Source organism: Nylanderia fulva, unplaced genomic scaffold (assembly GCF_048542155.1).
Source record: "Nylanderia fulva isolate GAGA-0341 unplaced genomic scaffold, ASM4854215v1 Scaffold4, whole genome shotgun sequence".
In the NCBI taxonomy this organism is placed as follows: Eukaryota; Metazoa; Arthropoda; class Insecta; order Hymenoptera; family Formicidae; genus Nylanderia; species Nylanderia fulva.
In genome coordinates, this window is record NW_028190476.1 from 5,632,045 (window position 1) to 5,658,956 (window position 26,912).

At 36.8% G+C, this 26,912-nt stretch overlaps 1 protein-coding gene across 4 annotated transcripts in view; it reads left to right on the forward strand.

Annotated features, from left to right (window-relative positions):
- The window catches only part of Chi (LIM domain-binding protein 2 Chi), an 80,781-nt gene that overhangs the window by 48,984 nt on the left and 4,885 nt on the right, over positions 1 to 26,912 (forward strand). For 3 of the 4 annotated variants that reach the window (XM_085485975.1, XM_029309290.2, XM_085485976.1), the window contains exons 2-3: positions 6,701 to 6,800; positions 26,180 to 26,282. In XM_085485975.1, coding sequence (XP_085342101.1) covers positions 6,701 to 6,800; positions 26,180 to 26,282 — 203 coding nt within the window. The remainder of the gene's footprint in view (positions 1 to 6,700; positions 6,801 to 26,179; positions 26,283 to 26,912) is intronic. The other variant, XM_085485977.1, reaches the window with a different exon arrangement.

Sequence of the window (26,912 nt, forward strand, 5' to 3'; positions counted from 1 at the left end):
ATTATCGCGAGACGATTATTAATAGCGAACAATTCGCCAGGTCCGCGCGTACAATCAACCGAGGAAGGGCGTAGAGAGGGGCGGGATGTCATCGCCGTTGTTAGTAACTTGCCGAACGGCCTCGCGGAATAAACATGCGGAAAACACGCGTGCGGAGGATAATGCCCTGAAGAGTCCGTCGTTTGAGTTCAAAATATCCGTCCATACACACACACACACACACATGCGTTTTCACGCGTTTCATTCTTCCTTGTCCCTTTTTTACATCCCTTTCTCTCTTTCTTCCTTTCTCTAGCATAGATTAACTCCGTGTGTACACCAATACACACGCAAAGAGCACAGTGCGACGACGCTTCCGACACACTCACCCCGTCTATATATATACGCGCCAACTTCCATACATGTGTGTACTCTTGCGCTATATATAGAATTCGGGGGAGGGGTTTGGGAACTAGCATGACTCCCTGGCATTGATCGTACTGCCACCCCATGAGCAACCCCTAATAACACCCTCCTGCTGCCTGTCCCCCCTTTCGTTCCCGCGCGTATGCCCCCTCGAGTTTCCCTTCTCTTTCTCACTCTCTCCCTCGGCGGCGCCGCCGCCGCCGCCGCCACCCCCTCGCTCCAAACTGCGCCCTTTGCTAACCCAATCTGAGACCCCTGCAGGCAACGGCTCTCAACCGGCGGTTCCGCGCGCGCAGAGAGCAGCGTCGCGTCGCGACGCGACTCGACTCGACGCGACGCGGGCCAGCTGGCCGGTCAGCTGATTCAACTGACAGCTCGGCGCGGCGCGGCGCGGCGCGGCGCGTCGGGACGCCCATTAGCCACGCGAACTAAACTAAAGCCATTAACTCCCGCGGCTTAATAACGGGCGAAGCCACCCACGGCGACCTGTTTGCAAATCCCGCGGACCCCGACGGGTCGCGACGAGATATCGGACGCCGAGCCGATGCCGCTTCCGGCACACGAAAGCACGTGGCGCGTATACAACGGAGAACGCGGACACGCGGGCTTCAGCCTTCGACCTTAACCCTTTCCAAGATCGCCGGGAGGTCGTTGCATTCGATGCATTAATGTGCGTCGCGCGGTGAAAAAAATATATATAAGTATCTCGAGAGCTTTCGTTCTGATTGCATGTATATTTATTTATTGGTGCGCGATATAAAGAATGGGAATAAAGAGGAACGTTTTGCAGAAGGTAAATATAGATTCTTGAAAATTTTTAATTTTTCAACTTTTAAGAAATATGTACATATACGATAGCCACATAACCGAGTATTATCGATGAGAACGAGTTGTCGCGCAAGATAACCGCATCGGCGATCGATACTTGCCGCCAATGTTATTTTAGTAACTAACGATGAATTATGTCCGTCTATGCGGACACAATCAAGAAGAGTATATACACTTTTATTAAAGTGTATATATATATATATATATATATGAAGAGACGTGAAGTTAATGTAAAATCTATAATGAGGTAACATATGTATACTTAAGTTTCGTAGTTGCCAAGTTGCGGCTTATAAAATTTATCTTTTTCGATGAATTTATTGGATACGCGCAAAAAAACCTTAATCACACTTTCATCGTGAGAAAAGAAATATGATTTGCAGATTCTTACGTCGAGTTGAACATTATTACGATCAATGAACGACGAAATCTCTCAAAATCGATCAGTTTTCTGATTAATGGTCCTATCTTTCGCCGTTCATAATAACGAATTTTGAGGGCTAGTGAATAAATTGAAGCGAATAAAACATTTTTTATTTATTAATTAAATTACGATGATTTTTCCAGCATTAATATGTATCGCTAACAAAATTTATCTACATATATTTTATATAAAGAACGCGCAAAGAACATCGTCATGTATTTACGAAAACATTGTAAGGGGACAAGAGTAAATATGCATTGTAAAAAATATGTAATATATTACATAAAATAATGTAGAATTACATTTATTATTTATGTAATTTTACATAATCCCCTTTTATAATGTAGTTTGCAAAAGAAAGACGGCAGGATTAATTTCAGAAATACTTGAAGGTACAGCCTTGAAAGATTCCGCGCGTGCGAGGCGCAAGTTTTTCATTCAGCGGATTAGTTCCGTATCGGCGAAATGATCTGTCACGATCCTTGCCGGATTCGGTGAAGAATCAGAGAATGTAGGAAAAAGACGGCGACCTGCCTGTCGTGCGACGAATTAATTAGTTCGATCCGCGCGGCATGTCTTGAATGAAAAGCCCGACTTACATGCACGCACGCTTTAAGAAGGGTTATTGCACGGCCGCTCTATACGTGCCTCGCGTGAAATTACGTTATCAGACTAAATATTAGCGCGATTCAATTCCGTCTTACATATATACCGCACACGCTCGATTCCTCAAGTCCTCGTGTCCCACGTGTCGTTTCCGACATGTCCGGAAACAATCGCGTCCCTTCAGCGTCTCTGCGGAGATCAATTCTTGGATGACTGTCATTCGACGCGAGAAACTTTGAGTCAAATAAATTCTTAGCGTTAAAATATTCTTTAAGAAGATAGAGATTTAATTCTGTTTTTTTTTTAATAAGTTTTTTAAATGAATTTTATGAATAACTAATTTTTAGAAGATTAAAAATAATTTGCTAAATATTCCTTAGGAATTTAATTTTTTTTATATATTTTATGAATAACTAATTTTTAGAAAAATAAAAATAATTTGGCAAATTGTTTTTTTAAATGCCTTTTCTGAACAACTAATTACTGGAAGGTTAAGAATAATTTGTTAAATATGTGAGATTAAAAATTCTGTAATTGCAATATTTTATTGAACAATTTCTTTTGAATAATTTCTTACATGCATATATATTCTCGATCGAACGATATCTGGAATGAGAGACGAAAGGTTTGTTCATGCGTCTCTCGTCACTCCTCCCTAGTAAACCGTACATGACACTGGGTTACCCTTGCAACCCTTAAGTCCTCGAACCCACCCCTGGTAAATTTGCACGTATACATGCGCGCGTGTACACGTGTGCGACAGTGACGTGTCGACGAAGTCCCATGGCGTCGATTCTCTGGAGACGAGAAAGTCCAAGTTTTCCTTCCCGACGCGATCGATCTTAGGACGGCGTATTTCTCGTGTATATGAAAAGGAAGAATCATGTTGAATCTTTTCTCTAGTCTCGATCTTGTCATTCATAATTATTTATTCCATTAATTATCAGAGTTTTGTCAATGAAATTTCTTAATTTACTCTTAATCACACGTATGTTTTGTGTATAAGTATTTATTACACATAGGTGTATCACGTAGTTTGTAAGATTAGACAAAGTTATCTATTTTTTTTTTTTTTTTTTTTTTTTTGCGACATGGGTTTAGAAAAATCTTCCAGTCATTTATCTTATCTTAGATGGCGCTGAATAAAAAAATCAAAGGAACCGTCTTATCATTGGTAAAGATTATTTTTCTGAAAAAAAAAAAAATTATAATGCACTCTAATTCTAATTAGCTTAGCGCGGTTGATTTGCAAGAAAAAAAACTGTTATTTCTTCATCTTGGTAATTATTCGATCACAAGTGACGTCACAAGTCCAATGGAAAATTCCAGATAAAGTGCTTCTGCGACATTCCATAGGATTTAAATAAAGCGTCAATTTACACTTTTTTTTGCAACGTCAGGAACGAGTCCGTCTCTCGATATCTCTAAGCGTGCGTACACTATAATCCGTGTATAATTATTATTCTCGCATCATCGCAACGCTTATGTCTACTTTGTTTATCTCTCCCTCCTTCTCTCCTGTAGCCTCGTGCAACTATGCGCGCTATAATTAGCATAACGATTTTACAAGGCCGGTTAATATACGGAAGAAACTGCGACACACGTGTATTATCAAGGTCGATAGCTCGCGAATTCGGGAGAAAAAGATTTCGATCTCTCCTTGTTTTTTACAATTTTTAATAAGAATGTAGCCCAAAATAGTCCTTAAAAATCCTCTTTTTCAGTAACAAAAATTTTGAATTACATAAAGTATATCAATTGGAAATGTCGCATTACAATGTCTAGTTTTCAAGATATCGTGAACCAAAGATCCACACTGACAAAAAATTGTTAACTTGACTAAACCGTTCAACTAAATTATTACATTGTTAATTGGACATATATTAATATTTAAGTCAAATATACACGTTTGTTAGATTTAATATGTTACATTTTAATATTTCTGTATGTTCAATTAACAAAATAGTATTTAGTTGAACGATTTAGTTAACAAGTTTTTTTCAATGCAGTTAAGCTGTCTAATTTGTAAGTAGTAAACATGTTTTTGGAATAAAATAAAACATTGCAATCATTGTTTGAACTTTAATCTGATATTTTTTTCATATTTTTTTAATTTCTGCTAAAAAAGGGGATTTTCTGGGCGTCAATTATTAGTTTACATTTGCTTTCGATAATGCCGTTCGATATATGTTTTTACTCTTCTTCAGCGTACATATAGATCGGGGTTGTGCGAGATTCATTCGTATATCATGCCGCGCGAGAGAAATATATAACGTGCTAAATGTAATATCGATCGAACGATCCCGAAATTCGTTCCCGGAAATGCGGCGCGCTGAACTCTCTGTTATCGGAATATTCTGCGTACTGTTGTTATTAATCACCGGGCCGCGCTGTTTCTTAATGATCGTTCGTCCGGCCTCGGGGCGCGAGTGCACACCAATCCGGGCATTTCGAGCACTAAATATTATCAATGCGACGTTAATTACCCGCCGGTTAACCAACTGTTATTCCACGAGCGATCGGAGCCGAGAGCCTGATTTGAAAGCGTTGATTAAAGCGCGCGTCCAACACACATCGGCTTTCTTATATCAAAAGTTGGATGTAGAAAAAGAGATATATATATATATATATTTTTTTTTTTAATAAATTATTTGAATTTTTTAAAATTTTCTTTAGCTTAGGAATATAGGAATTTTTTTTACTTTAACATTCGATCCTGTGTACGGATGAATTGTTTCTCCAAGTAAATAATTTACGGATGATTTAAGTCGTGCACTTAAGTCGAATGGAAGAAAAATATCACGGTATTTGCCGTGTGCACGCGCGCGGAAATTAATTTTCCCATTTATTTTGTCATTACAAAATTATTGCGTTCGGCTCATCATTTGTACTATGAAAATTGAATATATTTGATAATACTGCTGGTAAAATCGATTCACGGCATTCAAATTATTAGTGTTTCGATGATCGTCGACAATCAGACTGACAGCATAAATATGACGACCTTTGCGTCATTATTGATTTTGGTGTTATTTCATTAAACAGAGCTGTACGGTCAAACTTCTCAATATATGTATTATATTACGACGATGACACGTTTCATGCACGAGCACTATTAAAGCTCGATTTTAAAAGTTTCCACACACACACACACATACACACATATAAACATTCGCAGTTAATTTTATTCTCAAAGCTTTTAAATCGAAATTTTTTTAAAACGCGCGTCTCTCTGCCTTGAAAACTATCTGAACGATCGTATGAAGAACCTCTCAACAAGGCTCAAAAAGTATTTATTTAGTGATGATTTCAACTAGGAGGAAACGATAATTTCAGAAATATTCATAAGTTAATACAATACATTCGCATTATTTTTCAACAATTTATAACAAATTGAAGAGCTGAAAATAAATGTATAAATATACATAATTTTTCGTATATATTAACAATGTTTAAATAAAATTTAGCTCCATAACTTTTCGAATTGTAGGAATTGCAATAAAAAAGGGAAGGGAAAATTAATATTTGTCTTGGGATGTATTCTTAGCTAGTGTTTCGCGTTTGTATAAGAAAAAAAGGGTTCATAACATTTTAATTATGCATCTCATGGCGATTTGATTTTGGAAAATATTAGCACTCCTTTCTCTACAGGAAAATGCTGAATTTTTCTAAGTGATGTACGAGAAAGATGTTACGTCACATATAAAAAATAATTTTCTAGATAAAAAGTATATATGTCTAGAGTAGCAAGCACTGAAATTTATAGCACATCTTCAGTTGAGAATTGAAATTTATAACATTGAGATTTTTTCAATGTCAGATATATTAATTTAAATGTTATTTTATAGTAGTTAAGAAGAACTTTTGCAAGTATACAGCATTGAAATCGATACTTAATAAAATTACCCAAATGAAAGATTAACTTGTCATAGTGTGATCTCGATTATCGATTTTTAGAACTCAAAAAGATTAATAGTAAACGAACATAATTTCAATTATATAATTTATCAAAGTTTTTTTTCAATTAAAATAGATTGATTTGCGTTGCATCGAGCCCTTCAAACGTGCCGTTTTGTATTTTGTTTCGGGCGAAGAAAAGTTCCGACATATTTAAAGTTTCGGATACACTCGGACACTCGTTTATTGACAAAAGGGTTAAAAAAGATCGAAAGCTGCGAAAGTCGTAGACTACATTTCGCGAATCTGTGCCATGTCCGAGGGGCACTTTGTGCGCTCTCTCTCTCTCTCTGTCTCGAGAGAGAAAGAGAGTCAGCCAGTCAATCGGGTAGCTGTACCCTTCGGGATGCCTTACGAAAATTCGCGAAGGGGCTCGACGCAACGCGATGATCAGAGGTGTGTTGTATGCATGAAACATTCACGCGAGTAACACGCTGTACACCACACACCTAACATTGACCGATCGGTTTGATCTGACAGATCGTTACCTGTCCCCAGGAGGCATACTCCAGCCTATGGCTACAGCCAGCCGGACTACAGGCTTCACGAGCTGAACAAGAGGTTATCGCAACGCACCGAGGTGAGTACTCTTTCACGAATTCATTTCTCTTTTCCCTTTTGCGTGTATGTTAAGTAAGATTTCGCACGATCGATCCTTCGTCTTCGCACAATGTAATCGGAGTTTCGTCTGCGAGACGGATTCATTGCGTTTTGTTTTATTTTAGAATAAATCAGTTTTGATGGAATAAAATTCGCATTTCTCTCGAAAAAAGAATCGAATCGCAGTTAGAGAGAATCAAAGTGCGGAATTTATATATATGGAATATATTGTTCTGAATATTAAATTGCGCGTAAAACTATCTTCTCTACTCGTTGCAAAATATATTATATATTATTGATTCTTAATAAACTACAATTACATACAATTAATTTGCCAATTTTTATAAAAAATTACGCGAACAAAGGGAATATCTTTTTCCAGTGAAATCAGGAAAATAAATATCTCTTTGAAACAATAAAAAAATTTGCGGCAATCGAAATGGTCAGCACGACGGAATTTACGACGGTATGCTTAATCGAATACGCTATTTATCGCAATTCGAGATATCGTTATTTTGATAAAGGTTATATTGCACACCGTTTTGTTTAATCGCGTACATTCGTTTTGCAATTTTTATTCGTTTCTGTCGGTTACACATACAAAAAAGCCAGCTTACATGAAACGAGTTTAGATCGTAAGGTCAACACTTTGTGTTTCTCTTTCATTTCTAAGTGAAGAAGAGAGGTAAACAAAAGATTCTGTCACGTTTATCTTGTATTAACATATCCTAATTTTTAATTTCATGAGATTGTGTATCGAACTTTAAACTATAAACTATATAATACTACGTAATTATCATCATCTTGATTCTGCTGAAATTTGTAATATTATTTCGTTATATATATATATATATATATATATATATATATAAAATATTTAATAATATATTTTTAATAATAGATTTAATATATAAATATGCACATACATATTTCGGTTTTATAAATTGTAGTCTCAAAATGCTTTCAATAATTTTTAAATTATGTTAGGTAATTATTTTATATAATTTAAATTATGGATCTTATTTTTTTAAATACTTTTCGACTTTACTTAGACTTCTAAAATCTGGAAATCTTTTCCTCTAAAATCATACCTTCGGCTTTGCTATATTATAACATTATCTACAGTTTATATACTGCCGGCAGATAAACCAGCCTCTTTTAAGAGATTCATGATAATAGCGATAAGATATGATCCAGGCAAATCATTATTGTTTACACACCATGTGCATTCGGATGTCTGTCGATGGTTAATCAAGGCTCCGGAAAAAAATGTATTCGTATAAATGCAGTTGTATATTACCATGTGTCATAGCTATTTTTTTTTTTTTTTTTAAATTTTTACTTGTATATTTGAAAATTTTAATTAAAAATCAATTATTGTTATTTAATTGATATATAGAGTGATTTTTTCATAGACTTTCTAGAGTGACGTAATTGGAAATCAAGAGTGTGTATGACATATAAAAACATGTCTTTAATTGAAAATTCAGTTTTCAAAAATTACAATACGAATAATATTCAGAATATAGAGAAGCTATTTTAGAACATAATTAAAAAAGAAATTCTACGAACACAGTATCTTTAATACAATAATTTTAAAAATGATTGGATTAGAGAATAATTTTCTATACTTTTGCATTTTTTGAATCCTGCAACGGTTCTAAATAAAATAGGAGTCGTTAAACTCGAATAAATTTTATCGCGATTTGCATTAATATGACACATAATGTGTGCGTATTCATAAAATAGTCGAAAAGATTATTCCCTGCCAACGATGCACAATTACAGCAGGTAAAATAGCGGCTATATTTCTTCCTCGAGATTGATATTTCGCGGAGTAGTGGTCAATATGTCATTAGGGTTGAGTAGGCGCGAACAAAAAAGCGAATGCGCTCGAGGTTAATGTGTTCTAATGAGCCTCCGCTCCTAGTACAGCGTTCATTAATCTTCGGATGGACAACCGGTCTTCCTTCCCTGGGAGGTCTCCCTCGATAAGCGGTTCGAATAAATTCTTTGGTTTCTGTCGCGCGTGTTAGAGTATCGCATAAAAGGAGCAAGAGGCAAGAAGAAGAAGCAGCCGAGAGCTGTCGGCGCTTCTGGCGAGAAGGTACACGTGCCAACACGGAAAACTTTTCCACGCGCGCTCACCACTTATGCGAACAAGTTTTCGAACAGATTTTCGCGACAAATACTTCTGCGATGTTTTTTCCCCTTGCTTTTCTCGAATTATAATTTTAGATCATACAAATATTACAGATATTACGATTTTTTATTGTTATTGCAATAAATTAGTTAACGTAGATATTACATCTTTTTACATTTTTTAATGCCATTTATCAGGTTTATTAAATCATTGTTTTACGAAAAAAAAGTGCAGAATATTTTTGTGCATATTTCATGTTTAAGAAATATATACATATATGTATGTGTGCATTTTTTAAAAGCGCAGGGGAGAGGCAAAAAGACTTTTCGATATCTTTGAAATATCGTTTTGCGATGAAAAAGACATTTTTGTTTTTACTAGATGCATTCGTGTGTACCACAACGATCATCTCTGTAAGCGCAAAGCTATTCGGGAAATTTTATTTTTTCTCTTTTTGTGGTCATTCTCTCGCGCGTTGGGGATTGGGCGTGTGCAAATTATATTTCACAAGCACGTACGAGAAAGAGCGAGCGAGCGAGAGAGAGAGAAAGAGCACATTTGTCAATATATGTGTACGCATATACGTGAATCGCATCGATCGTTACGACTGCGGGAAAAAGAAAAGGTCAGAACCGAACCGACGTATTGCAATTGCCTTTACTTATGCATATTTGGGTATATTCTGTGTATTTCTGTAAATGACCCAAATTGGCGTGTCGACATGATATTTGTCGTGGTTTTTCCTTTTTCCTTCTTTTTTTTATATATACAAAAGAAAGGATACTTGATCTTAAATTGTTCTAACGTGAGATTATGCAATTCAATTAAAGTCCTACAGAGTTTCCGAGCAAAGCGAAATCATGATGCGCCTTGATAGATTTAATGATATAAATTTTTCGTTGAAAAAATTGCTATATTATCGCATGCGTAAAAATGGCGTGTTGTGTAACGGCTAAAATAAAAATGAGCGCAAAGAGATTTAACACGCCCACTTATAGGCACGCGTTTATGACGCTTTTTAATGTCGCGGCGTGGTTATGATAAGCCGACCGGACACTCGCGTGGCTCCAGTTTTATTTTATGAATCGCGCCGGCGGCGACTTCGAATTAGAGAGTGAGAAGCGTAAAAAAAAAAAACTGCTTTTTCATCGCGGCGATGTGTAACTGAAAGTACCGCCAAAGTACCGCGACAAAGATTGCGAGTTCTATGTGCATGCAATCTCTTTATTCAAATTTGCAGCGATACCGATCGGTTTTAAACGGTAAAAATATGTTGTTTAATTGTAAACCGGAGGCTGCGATCAAACGCCGAGTTCTCTCTGATGTCGGAAAGAAATGCGGGAAAATACAACAGTCGATGCAGACCTGCAATGTTAAAAGCTTGGAAAGCGAATTTTGCTGGAAAAATAGTTCAAAAGAGACCTATCGATGCATTTTTTAAAAATATTAATTTTATACAATTAAATATAACAGATGAAATATAGAGAATAGCTCTTTTGATTTTCAGCAAGCATATACAGGGTGTCTAATCTAAATATATGCGAAAAATTTTAAGAGGTGATTCTTTGTTGAAAGTTAAGGGGGTGTCTTATATAAACATATACTCTTATATCCCTTCCTGAGGAGTTACACTTTTCTAAAGAGGGAGGTAAAAATTAAGTTTTTATTTAAAAAAATATTGATAAAATAAATATAAGAAACCCGATAAATTTTCCATAAAAAATTATTTAAAATTTCTCGCACTTATTTAACTGCACCCTGTATAAAGTTAAAATGACAGCTCAATATATGAATTTCTGCCGGCAGAATATACATGTATGTATAAAAATATCGCGGCCTTCTCGCGTTCGATCCGGCACGCGATCTCGACGAGCAGCCTCGTAAAAGCCTGCAATTGTAATGACCGTGCACGCGGATCATGCGTAGTACGTTTAACCCTGCGCGTATCACGGTGACAGGTGCGCGTGTACAAGGCGCGCTTTTAAACGCGCAAAGTTGTCCGGGCTAACGAGGCGTGGAATCTCTGAAGGCAGCGATCCAAATTTCAGTGTTACGATCCTTTCTCGAAGCACCGTGGCTCGCTTTGGCACCATTCACCTCTTCTTCCTCGTTCTATCTCGCTCGCTCCAAAAACCAATTTGCATAAGATTCATTCTTTTTTCTTTGATTCATTGTCAAATTTTGAACTTTCCTCTCATTTAAATTTATCAATAATTTATACACACTTTTTGCGTCTCGAAGGAGAGATTTCGATTTATTCTACTTTTACAACTATTCTATTCTTGTTATACAATTCAATTATACACGTAAAATTCGATATTCTTCATTCGATTACAACTCGCATCTTTTCATTTCACTCTTGTATCATACGTGTAGTTATTTATTTTTCATCTTTTTTGTTCCACTTTTCGTTTTGTAGATTTTTCTTTGTATTTACTATCTGTCATGTATGTATTCTCATATATCATGTATAGTGTTCGGAGAGGGCTCACTGTGCTTTCTCTCTAGAACACGAAATAAATTCTACTCTAGTTTGCCCTCTCCCCCTCGTTCCTCCTTCTCTCCCCGGCTCTTCGTGTTTTTCGTCCACTCTCAACTCCCTCGCGCACGTGGACACGCGTACACATACACGCGTACGCACGTACACGCGCGTATCCATGCACACGTTCGCGAAGTTTAGCAAACGACATGGCGTGTCCCACGGTCATAAATCATCTTTCCTCGCGCTATCGTCGCATCTCGTGCGTTGTCAGCATGCGTTTGCAAGGTTCACCGCCGTTTCTTCCGCTACTTCCGTCAGGTTCCTGCTAACGTCGTCGTAGAAAAACATCTTGTTATATGTAAAAAAAAAAAAAAAAAAAAAATATTCGAAGTCGGGCCTGTTATTAACCACTTTTCGATCCTTCGTAGTAACTAATAAGTTAATGATTAAGCAATTAAAAAATATTTTTAGCGCGCATTGTGAACGTTAACGCGCGAAATATAGATCTTTTACAAGTATGGGAAATAGAGCAGCGATGTTGGTTAATTATATCAAAGCCGAGTCGGTGATTAAATATATGCAGTATAGCCATTACTTTGTTGAACGTAGGTATGTCTAGCGATGATTGATGGAGGTTAAATAAAGAATGAGAAAGTGAAGACGAGTAGGAAGTAAGAATGAAGAGAAGGAAGAACGTCGCGTTAAACGTATTGTAATTAAACTTATATATAATTTATACATACTTGTGTGTTGAAGAAATGACGATTCTCTATATTAAATAAAAGAACATTTGAAATCACGATGAATGGCGAACGAATGACGAATGAAAGATAAAAGGTATTTTTATACCAAAAAATTAGAGAATTCGTAAAAATAAAGAATAGGCATTTTTTATAAATGAAGGAGAGAGGACTCTTATAGAAAGCAAAATGGAATATATAACTTATTGCGTAGTAAATAAACTATTTCGTAGTCTCTAGCTTGTAATCTCTAATAAAAACATTAGGTCTCTTATTGCAATTCGATACTCATTCGTATGTAATTAGCACACCGTGAAATATGCGCGGATAAAATTTCATGTGTTAATTTAAACAGTGATCGATGGCGCGTAAAATATCATCGAGTCCAGGGATCATTGACAGTTCGCCTTGAATCGCTTGCGAAATGAATCGATGCTGATTCAACACTTGATTTTAACCCTTGACCTCAGAGCTCAACTGTACGCGTAGTATACTATTAATAATGATATATTATAAATACGCCACAAAATACTAATAACATATTAGTATTAATAATAAGGATAAAATTATATTATTAAATAATCATACGGTAGCGTGGCGCTATATATTATTTTTAGATATTATCTACGATAGCCGGATCGACGGGTAGGAAATATTAATTTCGATGCGTAAGAGGATTACCAGCGATTGTCGGAATACTATTCACTGGCAGATCTTTACGCTGCTGTCGGCAAAAAGAGCGAGAGAGAGAGAGAGAGAGAGGAAGAGAGAAAGAGAGAGACAGAGATGGTTGGAGAACTGCTAAGTGTACCGTTACTACAAAGTTTTGGCCGTAGTTCCACCTACAGCGAGAGTTACCTAGACAAAGACGAAGAGAAGCGGAAGAGAAAAGCAGAGAAAGAGACAGAGAGGAAGGAGGCGATTTAACCGAGTGCGAGAAAGCTGGCGAGAACAAAACGAGGAAAAAGACACCGAGTTGGCATGTATAGGAAGAAGTAACGACTAGTCAGAAACAAGAGGAGAACGACCGCTTTTACGATTCGGTGTCGCGAATTATGCGCCTAGGAATTCATATCTTCTTATCTGTTCGTTTGCGTGACCGAAAACGCGTCCGTTAATTTAGCAATCTGATAAGTATGAGGACATTTGGATCAAGTCACAGCAACAGTCAGAATTGAAGTATTGTAAGTAACTCACTTAACTCTTCTGTCAATGACCGGATATACAATGTTAAAAATGTGTCGAAACTTTCTTCAGCCGACACAAAAAATACAAAGGGTCTTTGTATTCGAAAATCTCTTAAAATATGACGGAAAAGAATGTTCGATGTCCAGGAACTATTATAAAAGAGTGCAGTGCAAATGTTCGAAGTTGGTACCCGGGCACCTCCATTGATGCAAAGATGAAAAATTATGCAGAAGGTTAACATTCCTTTCCAAGATATATAATTCTCTGTAATAGTCTTAACATATGATGTGGACAGTGTGATGGAAAGAAAAAGTCAAAGTCATCGCATAGTTTTTTATCTCAAGTTAATGTTAAGCCACGTTATCCAACTGGACTTTAAACTTGCGAGTCTTGATGTTCTAATTTCAAAGTATTGGTGAATCTCAAGTCGACTTTACTTTAACGGAAATTTCATTTGAAACTCACTTGCCCCGAGAAAGTTAAATACATACTGAGAAGTTGCGAAATACGTCGCGCGTGCGAAGAAAAAAAAGACATCGCAACTTTAAATTTTTGTCAAGGAAGATATATTCTAAAATATATACGTTGATATAGATCTCGACAATTATTGTGATATCCGAATGTACAATGATGATCGCTAACAATCTTAAGGAGATCTCGGGCCGCATTTAAGGCAAAGAAAGAAGTGCACCGACCAACAAACGACACAAGAGACAGCAATAAAATAGAAATATAATATTCATATTCGCGAAAAAATTGAGGAATCCGCAATTTACGGAAGGAAGCGAACATATATACGGGATCGATGAAATTTGAATCGAAGTGGATGAGTCCATCCTTCCGGGTAAATGCGATAGTACGTAAGAGAGAAAGATTCTGCCTCTTCTCTCTAGCCTCACTTCCCTCCGTTTCTATTCGTCAGTATCGGTTAGTGCTAAATCGATTTCCAAACGCGCTGCTTCGAATCGACAGGATCTAAGCTTGAAAGAAGCTTATAGTACAATCGGATAGAATGTGCCACATCAACATGAAGAGCGAGTGGTGGTGGTGGTTGACGATGGTTCAAATTGGAATTAACGCAATAAATCCGTAGAATGCGTAATAGTCAAGACAATCGCGATTATATCAGTTGCGAATTAAGTTTTGGCCTTATTATAGAAAATAAAAATTTTGCATGTCGAACGAATTAACTCTTCTGTCAAAGTCATCATTTTTCATTATTTTAATCATGCATTTTCTAGCGAGATAAAATAGCGAGATAAAATATCGTCTCTTTCACTTCTTTTGATGCTCACGGAAAAGTGCTGAATCTTGAAAGATATTACGAGAAAGATGTAACACAAGGGTAACTTTCGTGTGCCTATAGTAGCAGAATCTGTAAGCTTGTCGAAATTATAGCATATCTTCAGTTGAAATTTACGACATTAAGAGAGCTTGAAATAGTTTCAATGCCAAATAAATATATATTCATAAACATTATCTCATATTAATTAAGGAACCTTTACAAGTGTAGAGCATTGAAATTGATACTTAAAATTGCACAAATAAAAGATTAACTGTATCAATTTAATCTCGACTAGATTTCTTAGAACTTGAAAAAATTATTTTTAATATTGAGCAAATATATAATTTGTTATTTAATTAAATGCATTAAAGAATGATTTGCGTTGCATTGAGCCTTTTAAACATGATATTTTAAAATATTTGCTTTTTTAATTCTTCTGTTAATGTATGATTTTTCACACAACCTTCCGTTAAATATCAATGCATACTCTACACGTTTTCGACAATTTCTTTGTAGCTGCTGAGCCTCGAACATTCTTTCTCGTTATAATTTAGAAAGTTCTCGACATGCAAAGGCCCTTTGTTTCTCGTAGAGAAAAGTTTCGACACATTTTTAACATTTAAAGTTGCTTCGGATGGCCGTTCATTGACAAGAAGGGTTAAATCAAAATTTCGAAGAATTCGCGAAGTCGAATCTCGAGTGATTTTCATGCGCTTTTTCCACTCACGGAATTGCATTAAGATCGGAATTGAGCTACAAACGAAGTTTTCCAAGTATGACTCGGAAGCAAGAATATCTAATAATAAAATCACGGAAAGGAAGAAGCGACTGGAACGAAGCCTCAAAGCGATATAATGACTTACCACTAGAGAAGCTTCGTATGCACAGCACGCTCGTGGAACTCGAGTTCAATAGGAAACACTATCTTTACGATAAGGCCGGTCTCGAGATGTATATTACATCGATTTTATCTTAGGAACGATTTTGTCTGAGGAAAAAGAGATTTAATAGACAGGGATTGAGAACCGAATGCGCATAATGTCTTAATAGAGTATACGTTGCTCTGAAAATTGGAACGATATATAATTTCAACGTGCACTTACAACGTCGGTGCATATATGTTATAAATTTCGTATATTTTGAATATGCATTATAATAAAGCAATTATTACATATTTTTTTTAAACCAATATGTTATTGAATAAAGAATTAATTATTTCGCGAAGAATTAGATGCAGATAAATGTGCAGCAGAATATCTTCATAATATCTGCAGTCAGTGCATAAAATAAAATGTAAGTAATAAATTTCGTATATTTTGAATATGCATTATAATAAAAGCAATTATTACATATTTTTTTAATCCAATATGTTATTGAATAAAGAATTAATGATTCCACGAAAAATTAGATGTAGATAAATGTGCAGCAGAATATCTTCATGATATCTGCAGTTAGTGCATAGAATAAAATGTAGATTTATATTAGCATTCGCGCTTATAATTAAAATTAGTACGAAGGAGAATAAGAAGAAGCGTCCATCAAGATGGAAAGCGAAGACTTCCGCATAAATCACTCAAATTAATTTCGACGAAGCGCGAACCGATATAGATGTAAGCCGAATCTTTAAACGAATTCTTTTCTCTTCTCTCTCTTTCTATATGTTTTTAAGTGTCGCATTTGCGTCGGAGCAGCCACTGGGTATTACGCGGGGAATGTGTAACAATGTGAAACCGATAGAGTCTTAATGGACGATGGGAGGGCGAATCGAAGGGAGCTACTAGCTCTTCCGACGATATTCAGGCCTGAAAGAAAAGAAAGGAACGAAGCAGCGAGAGAACTGGCTTCTCGAGAAACACGCGTGCTTCTCCGCTCGCGTTCTGGAACGGAAACGAACCGAACGGAACTTCACGTGCTTTCTCCTCGATACTTTCTCGGGGTCGCCGCCAGCCTCTTCTCTTTTCTTCGCGGCAAGACGTGCCGCCTTTCCCGATGAACCTACACGCGAGAGCTATCGTCGTGTGTATCTCTCGTAGCTAATAGCGACTAGGGATCTCTTCCCTCGATTTTATTCTTTCAAATATTTGTACAAACGACGACATCTCGTAAACAGCAGACAAATCTTCATATTTCTCTACGATAGAAATGGATAGCTGAAATTCTAAGGTCAATGTATATAATTTTTCATCAATGGGATTATACCGACTGTGCGTGTTTTCGAAACATTATTGTACTACGACAATTTCTCTATAGTGCCTGCTGGGCATTCTTTCTCGTTATACAGGATGTAACAAAAATGTGAGCCGTTACTTCAGGAACTTATTCTACGCGAAATGAACAAAAAGATTCATACAAATATATACATACGTTTGAAAACGTGTCGTTTTCACGTTACAGTCAGGTATATGTATTGAAACTTATACGATAATTAGAAAGCATGTTATTTTTCTCATTTCAAAGTAGCAAAATAGGTAAATCATTTTTTAAAAAATATTTGTAAGCAACACATGTCAAACATCCTGGCAGAATAAAGAGCCAATTAAAAAAATCATTTTTGAACATATACGTTTATATGAATTTTTTAAATCATTTTAGAATGAGTAGAATACGTTCCTGAAATAGCAGTATATTTTTATTATACCTGCAGTTTAGAAAGTTTCCACAAAGGTCTTTTGTATTTTTGTTTCGGAGAAAAATTCCGCACATTTTTAACGCTTTCAAGTTGCTTTAGGAAACATTCATTGAAGGTCGCTAACTTTGAAATCGGTGAACGATCTTCTGGATTTTGCTTCGAATATCAATTAAAGCTGCGGTTGATTCGCCAGCGTAAATCAGGTCGTGAAGTGATAAAATTATGGAAACCGTTTATCCGGCATAGTCGCGATCTTGGCCAGTTTGCGCAAAGGCGAGGGGATAAATGTAAATAAAAGTAAATGGCGGGTGGATACGAAGGGAAGGAAAAAAGAGGACACAAGATAATAAAGAAAGGACAGGAACGTATTATCTCGTCGCGGGAATGATACGAGCGAGTGTAACGGTGGGTAAAAATGAAAAAGGCGAGAGAGAGAGAGAGAGAGAAAGAGAGGAGGAAAAAGGGACTGCGTGTAAAGAAGACGCGTTGCAAAAACCGGAGATGATGACTATAGTCGCGAGACAAAAGACGAGACCTGCCGTCTACAATGTGAGCGTTTAAACGGGTTTCGATACACTTGGAGGACAAGCATATCTGTATATCGAACGGTAATTAACGATATCGGAAGAAAAAGAAGAAGAAATTTGTTAACCGGTTCGCCGTCGATATGAAAACTAGTTTCTCAGGAGCCAGCCGATTATGTCTTTTCTCTATGTAATCTTTTATGTATACTGTTTATTGAGACCGATTATACGGTCTCCGGTCGTACATTTTTTTATATCGCGATGTTGAATTAATCAAATGATCTAAGATATTTATGTATGTTTCCGTTCGCTATAAATTAAAGTTTGCCGCCGGAACTGATTTCGTTATTGCTAGATACGCTATTAATTAAATATTAATTATAATGTATCTGATATGCACGTCACAACATTTTAGAGCGATAATAATTTGCCAAGTTCTGTAACTTCCTTTCAATGTCTTATATCTAAGTATAACATATCTTTCTGCTTCCAGACCAAAGAACCTTTAAGTCGTAAATTAGAAAGCTTCGCGCACCCGTATTCAATATGATTTATATTTCTAAACTAAAATGAGATCAGTTCGCGACATATCCGAAGAGTCTGCGATTTCTATTAAAAATAAGTTTTCACATAGAAACGACAAAAAAAAAAGACAGAAAATAAATTTCTTGACTGACAAAGAGTCATATCGATATGCATATCGACAACACGTATCGATATACCATAAAGACGTTCGAGCGATTACATTTTTTTCATCACTTGGTTACATTAAAAAAAAATATGACGTATATAATGATTAAAAAAAATATATGAAATATATTTACTATATTTTGCATATAGAAACGTGTAGGTTCGAAGTAAGAAACTCATCGTCGATGTGGCCATAAACGTGTATTCGTGGAAAGCATAAAATCAACTATTCCAAATGGATCCGCAGATATTTAGAGAAAACGCAACGAAATAAAAACGGAGGGAAAAGGCGGAATTCTTCTTTATTCTTTCTTTAGTTTTCTTTATCATATATATATTCTTCCTCTTTATTATTTTCTAAGAAACCGTGATACGCAGAAATAACTTTTGAAAATCGCGTTGTATTGCCCATTTCGTATACTTCTCTATGATTTTTTTAAGAACAATATTTTTCATACCTATATAATTTAATCATATACATATATAGACGCATCAGAATTGAAATTGTGAATTAAAGTCAGAGGAAGAGAGTAAAGAAGAGATGGCAGAGATTTTTTTCTCACGTGATCGCGGACATCCCGTTTCGGCATTCGTTACTCAGCGAAAGAAAGTGCATTAATTTCCATCGCTGGACTTTGACGTACGCGAGAGAGATCCACTCCCGACTATGACGTGGAGCATTTTGACTGTGACTGATGGCGCCTCATTTACCCTCCGCGTGTTTCCTATACACGCCTGCTGTACGAATCTATACACGCGTTTCTTTTGCGCTAACGTGTCTCGTTTTTTCCCCACTTTTCTTATTCGCTTAACTTTTGCATCCTGTTACGCGGAAGCGATAATTTCACAGTTGCGACGATAAGTGGCGTAAAAAATGTTTGGGAATATAGCATCGTGATTTGTTAACGATTTTTATTAAGTAAAAGATTTATTGAGAATCAATTTATCGTTTTCTTTTATATACAAGTGTGATTTTAGCTTTTATATCAATTTCGAATTTGTTTCAGATTTCTATATATTATATATATATATATGTATCTTGATTTGCATCAAACTTTTAAAGCCATCATGCTTGTTAATATCACATGAAAATAATTACATTCGAACAAGTAACTTTTAATGAGGGAGCGGAGAGAAATTAATTTGGATTTTCATGTATTTACGATTGAAAATGAAAACTCGTACGATCAGAATATTTGTCGAAATTTGTACAAAAGGTGGGCGATGATGCAGACGATGCTGTAAACAGGATACGCGAAATTTTAAGAGAGTTTATCGAGGAATCTTTTATCGACAGATTTTTTCAACAAATTTAGATTTTTTGATAAAAATATCAATGACGAAATTCCCAGAGTTTCTTATTCAATGTTTCCGCAATATTAATTTTCAACGTAGAGATGAGATTTTTTTTGACGACGAATAAAATATTCGCGAAAGTAAGGTCGATCTAAAATTACCCAAGTACAGACTTCGGCGCAGTTAATTTCTCTCGTTGCAGCTGCACAAATCCTGAATCGGGGCGAACTCTTCTCTTAAGAAAATTCGGCAAATAATCCGGATTGTAAAATATTCTCTCTTCTCGGTAGACGCTAGAACGTCCTGTATCAGCATCCATAGTAGCGAACTAATAAGCACCGTTACTAGATTATATATATATATATATATATATATATATATATATATACGGCGCGAGACGAAACGTTCCGTAGAAATGGCGAATTTCTGCTTGAGAAAAATTGGTTTTTTTCCGCGAGGAAACTCGAGATCCCTCGGGAGCGGGTGACGTCGTTGCGCGAGATGACGTTATCGAATGCAAAAGCCTCCGTTACACGGTTATCGAACACTTTTCACATTTTCCATCGCGCACACATCCGTCAGCATCGCGCTCGCGCTACCGTATCTTTCTCTCGCGTGGGATAAAAATAGAGGCAAATATTGTCTCTCGCGGTTGTTCCGCCGTTTTCGCGAGTTTTCGCGGCTCCGCACGTTCGCGAGAGGGATGACGATCGAAAGACGTATTCGAGATATAGACACCACACCTTCTCGAGCTGGCGCGAAGGAATATAGCCGCTTGTGTGTTTACGCCAAAACTTTCGGACGCTTCGATGAAACGTGCGAGAGAAGCCGGAGGAAGTTCGGCCAAGGTTGAGAACCGTCATGGGAGCCTGGGTAATAAAATGAGGGCCCCTGCTCTCCCCTGGGGGTGGGGCCCCCTCGATAACCCATATTGTACCCCCCATCCCCTCGTTCTCCCCCTTCCCTCCCCCTCGCGTTCGTCCCTCGCGCCGCCGCCCCTGGCCGTATATACTCCGATCGGCCGGAAGAGTTTTGTCCGGCCGAGTCGCGCCAGAGAGAAATCCGACGAAATATAACCGCGGCCGAACCGGCTGTTCGAAATTTCTCAAAAATGATGGTCGTACGCCCGGCAATTTTGCCGAATTTTCGATATATCGCCCGGCGAGCTCGGCCGCGGATTTCCTTAGGAAAAGGATTTTCGCGAGAAAATCGAGAGGTGGAGCGCGCCGACAATACTTTCGCGGCGACGTATATACACGATCATATACCACCCCTAGTCTCCCCACACCCCCCTAACAACAGTGGGGTGGTACAGTCCCGACGAAGAACCGCCGGCAACCCCGTATAGTATAGTCCGCGCTGCCAGTCGGGAGAGACGCGCGAAAAATCACAAGAGTGAAGAATGGACGGGATAGGATGGGAAAAAAAAAAGGGGACGGATTTCGCCGCTCGAGTTCGCGAGGAATGGATTGAAAAAATTAGGATTTCGAGCTGATATAACCCTCCCGTTTTATTCCGAGATATTGCGCGAACACGTGAGAATATTCTCAGCATTTATATTCGCAGAGGCGATGAGAGAGAGAGAGAGAAACTGTGGAAAACCCGACGTTAAACGGGCGATATACAAAAATTCATTCGCGAAATAGCGCTCTTTCGGCTAAATTCAATTGAAAATGTAGTTTTATATATCGCCGAGTCTCGATCGGGTATGTATTTTTTTATTTTTTTATTTTTTATTTTTTTACAATTCTGTAAATTATTCATAATTTTCGTATAACGCCGATATAAAACACAGTTTTTTTCAAATATATATATATATATATTAAATCGATGTAAATTACCACACAATTCGCTCGAATTCTTCGAGAGAAAAATGAATATAAGATTCTCTTCCTCTTCCCGCGCGTACTTAACGCTGTAATGTAATTCGTCTGATTTCGAGTTTTATCGATCTGACGTGAATATATATATATAAGAGGGAGTTTTTCATTCACGGTATATATACACATCGTTATGTAAGACCCGGGAATATATCTAAATAAAACCGAGAAATGGACGTAAACTTAGCGGCGTGAAATGGGAGAGTGTGTACAGTCGAGAATTCGTGGACAAGGGCGAGAATTTTGGGAGCCAACCCGGGAGGAAAAAGGGGTTGCAAAGAACGCATCGGCCAGTCTCGAGGAACGGTCGACGCGGCCGAATCGATGAAAAGAAATTTATTCGTCGCGAGCGCCGGCGGCGGGTTTAAAATACGGCGTCGACGTCGAGACGCCGCCGTCGTCGTCGTCGTCCTCGGGAGTCAACGCGACGCCTCGAGGTCGGGGTGTGTGCTACCTGGTAACACCGTGGAATTACATCGGATTCTTTGCCGTCGCGCGTCCGGTATGTCGGAATCGGACTGGAATTCGGGACGACTCGATGCCGGACATTTTTTCGGCGGGGGTCGAAAAATGCGCGGCGTCGTCCAACCCGGTTATTACGACGCGACTCAACTCGACCGTGGACTCTTTTTTTTTTTTTTTTTTTTTCTTTTTTTTTCATCTCTTCCCTGGACAAATTACATTTAACTCTACCGCTAATACGGACGCGAAAAAAATGCGCGCGAAAATCACGCCGCGATTTTCACGTCCAAGATCTTTCTCTCATCCTTGACCCCTCTTCGTTTTTTATTCATCGCCTACTCGGATCTGTGTAGGTTCCTTTGAACGCGATATTATGGATTTCCTAGTACGGCGTCTATAATATCGGAGTTGATTTTAATGAAAATATATAAAAGCGTGACGTAGAATCTCGCTTTCTCTCTAAAATCTCTAATCTTTGCAAATCAATTGCGCGCATTAAATGCGACGTCAAATTTTATGCAATTCATTAATAAATAATGCTTTAAAAAAAATGTACATATTGCAGTATCTTTTTTGCGATTTTTTTTTTTTTTTTTTTTTTTTTTTTGGTGAATGTAGAGAATTCGAATGCTATACTTTTCGTGCGTTGCACCATCGCAATTTTCGCTGTTATTAACTTGGGCGAATTGAAAATATACGTATGTATGTATATATATATATGTATATGAATGTCGCTTTTTGTTATTTCCTTGTCATTCGCTGGACATATAGTTTATGGCGGAGAGAGAGAGAGAGAGAATCAATTTTTATTTTGCGGGAATAATATTGAATTTTCGACCGTCCGCAGAGAGCGAGGACGAATGCGATTGCGAATTTCTTGCGCATTGTCGGCGGTTTTGTTCAAGGCGAGAGAATTATCGGATCGAATATGTAGAATGGAATAGAATTGCCAAAATGCGGATCGAATTGCAAACACGGTATTATTTTCCTAGATACATTATTCACTCGTCGAACTCTATTCGCGTTAACCAGAATCTAAGGGCATAAGCTAGAAGAAAATGTTGCTAAATCTCTTATTTCGTAATTCTTAATTTTAATATATAAAATAGAAAATAAATGAGACTAAAGTAATTTAGTATGTAAAAATATTATTTACTCGTTTACTTTGTAGCTCTTTAAATAAATAGTTAAATACGAGTGACTGCAAGATGCTGTCAAAATAGTAGAAATTGTCGGGGTAAAATAAAAAAAAAATATTAATTACTATAAAATACTAAATGTTTTTGCATATTTGTAAAAATATGTCAGAAATCTTGACGAGTATGAAATGTATTTTTTATTTTTTGCAGTGCATTTTATTATGTTGTTAGGTTTTGAACTATTAATCAATATTTGATAATGTAATATGTATTTGAAAAAAAAAAAAAAAACATGCTGATGTTATGTAGGAAAATTATAAAAATTACCAGATGCTTATCATGTCGTTTAAAATACCGAATGATTGACGAGCAATTAATTACCTTACTAAAATATGTATGACAAGCGTTAAATTTTTACGATACTCGAGTTTTGAAAATGTGTTTTGAAAATGTAAAACTAACTGAGAAAGAGGGATTGATTATGCGATTAATAAAACTTCTTCGATTTTTTACCCGCGACAAGTTTGAAGTTAATTCAAGGCAAATGCGATTTTTATTCGCTGATAAGATTAATATATAAAACAAGAAAACACTGATTAAACGTGTTGATAAAGTTTCGCTATTTTTTTTCCAAGATTCTTTATATTGTCTGGATATCGAAAAAAAATTATGTAGAGAAAGATGTATAAACTGTATAATATAAAATATATAAAAAATGTAAAACTAAGTTGTTACGTTTAAAAAGAAATACATTTAAAATGCAAATTTATATACGGTATATGCTTCGTAATTTGAAAATTAAACTCACTTTATCTAAACGTATATCACACACATGTCATACGTATCGTCAGGGACAGAGATTACCCGTATTAAACATGTATCGAAACACATGTCATGCACATTATAGACATATGACAAAACACGCATTATATATTGCGCTAATGCTGATTTCTCGTATCATCCCGTCGCTCCCGAATGATTTTACGGACTCGATCGAGAGAGAAAGAGAGAGTTTCGCGAAGCGGAAAGAAATAAATTTTTCTCCCTCGGCCCCTCGCATTATTGAATATCGTCCATTTGTCGAGCAGCGTCTTCGCTCGTTCAGTTACACTTATCGTGTCACTGTTTCGCCTTCTCTACTCTATATCTCTCGAGGCTCCTCCATCCGGGCCGAGGCGCGCTTGCCAGAAATATCAATTTGCGCGGGAGTGGTAACAGTTTGCTTGATTTGGCACCGTGCAGCTTACGTCCGAAATAAATCTTCTTGCGAGTGCAGTGTCGATGGCCGCACCGGAAACCGATTGTCCATGCGAATTTGACACGAGTTACCGGTTCCGCGACATCTCTCATTCCCGTGTGTCTTAGTTCTTTGATTTCCGGATCGGTTTTAGGACAGAAAAAATATTATTTTTACCCCTTCTCCCCATATTTAATTATTCGCTTAAAATCCACCGATGTCCATATATGGAGCGCCGTTTCTCCGTCCATTTACGTTAAAGCTGAGTTTGCTTTCCGATGTGCAAAATTAAAAGGTGCCTATTGACAAGCGCAGTGGCGGAAACGCATAATAAATTGCAATGGCAAACATGATAATTGTTGTTCCGACAATGAGTTTTGTCGCGAAAGTAAATGTGCTCAGAAAACAATCCATCCAGGAATGAGTGTGTGTATTGGTATTTCGGAATGTATTTCGCATACCATCACCAGATGCTGCGTTTTCATTCGAGAACTTTTCTGTCGCTCATAATGTATGCTGTTCCTTTGATCTTTTTAATTTGTTATGCAATTTGATATGCGTATATGTATATATTTTGCAAAATTATGAATTTTTTATATTTGTTGATTTTTATCGACGTATGAAAATAAACACAACGGTAGAAAAAAAAGAAAATTAAGGTAATTCTGTACCAAAATATTTCTTAAACCATAACATAATATTATATAATGAAACAGTTTAATTACCTTGTTATTCAAAAGCTCTTTTTAAGTATTTAATATTTTATGACAAAAAATATGAAACAATTTCAATCTATTGCATGTTTATCGTAAATTATCTTAAAAAATAATATCGCCGAAGAATTTACTTGTATACAAAAATATATTATACACTGTAAAAAATATCTAAAATTACATTAAAAAATATGTAAATTTATCGTGTAATTTTACATAATTTTACAATGTAGAAAAATTTTACTATCATATTTAATTGAATATCAGTCGGGTAAAAATCATATATAGTTCAAAAAGAATTGATTCGTATAATTTACGCGTTCGCGAATGAAGAGTCTTGGTTGAGCGGATTCGCGATAGTATCTGCGGAATCAGGATTGTTATTATAGAAATCATCGACGACAGCGATTTTTCGCGCGCGAGAAAAGCCGACGAGAGAGCTGCATGCGGGAAAATAATAATAAGAGGAACACCCGCAGGGGCTAGGTGGACCTGGAAGGGCGCTAGGAGGATAGTGGAGGTGGAGATGCATAATTGAATGAAAGCGTGGTGAACAGCAGAGCCAGGGGGTAGTTCCTACGACTGAGAGAGAGGGCGGAATGCTATAATTTCAAGCCAGACAGTCATGCGTTATTCAGCACCGTGGCACCAGCTCTCTCTCTCTCTCTTTCTCCTTTCCTCAGTCTTCCGCGCCCTTCGTGCGACTCTTTGTAGGGAGGAGAGAGGTGCCACCTCTTCATTCTCTCTTCTTCTTTTCGTCTCTGTAATTCTGTCCTCCGGCTAACCCTTCGTTCGCCACTTTCGATTGTTTCCGATTTGCCACTCGTGAAATAAATCGGTGGCGATTTATAATATATATATATATATATGTGTGTGTGTCGAAAGAAGAAAATTGATAGGATATATATCACACAAACTAATCCTTTCTGTATTTCTCTCTGTTCTATTTAGGAAAGTGACAACCTTTGGTGGGAGGCCTTCGCGAACGAGTTTTTCGAGGAGGACGCCACCCTCACCCTTCACGTCTGCTTGGAAGACGGACCGAAGAGATATTGTAAGTATTCATTGAGCAGAAGAGACGTTTTCGAAAATTTATACACAAGGTGTCTGACATAAAGTGTCACACCGAAAATATATGCAGGTAGATCTCGTTATTTGGAGGCATCAAGAATTTTCGAGTTATAAGCGATTTGAAAATAAGAGATGAGTCGCAAAGTAAGCCTTAGTGGAAATAAAATATTAACAAAACCACATTCTCCAATTAATTTCAAGTAGAGTTTACTCTAATAAAATTTTCATTCAAGGTTTAGTTATGAAGATACATGCATGATAGCAAAAATTGATAACATGCAAAAAATGATGGCCTCCCTCGACATTTTTGCTGAGGAAAATTCATCTCCAAATAACAAGATCTACTTGTATATTTTCGATGTGACACCTTATGTCAGACACCCTGTATAACGAAATCAATTGCGAACAATCGATTCTATTTTATTTTAAATCGACATCTCAACATATGTTAAATTTTTAATTTAATTAAAAAAAAATTTTTTTTATTAATATAAACATTTTATTTCGTTATATCTATAAACTCAATTGATCAAAGATACGAAGCGATAAAGAAAAAAGCGAGACCTCTCTAATTTATGAAATTGACGGTGAGTGAAGCACACACGGAAAAATA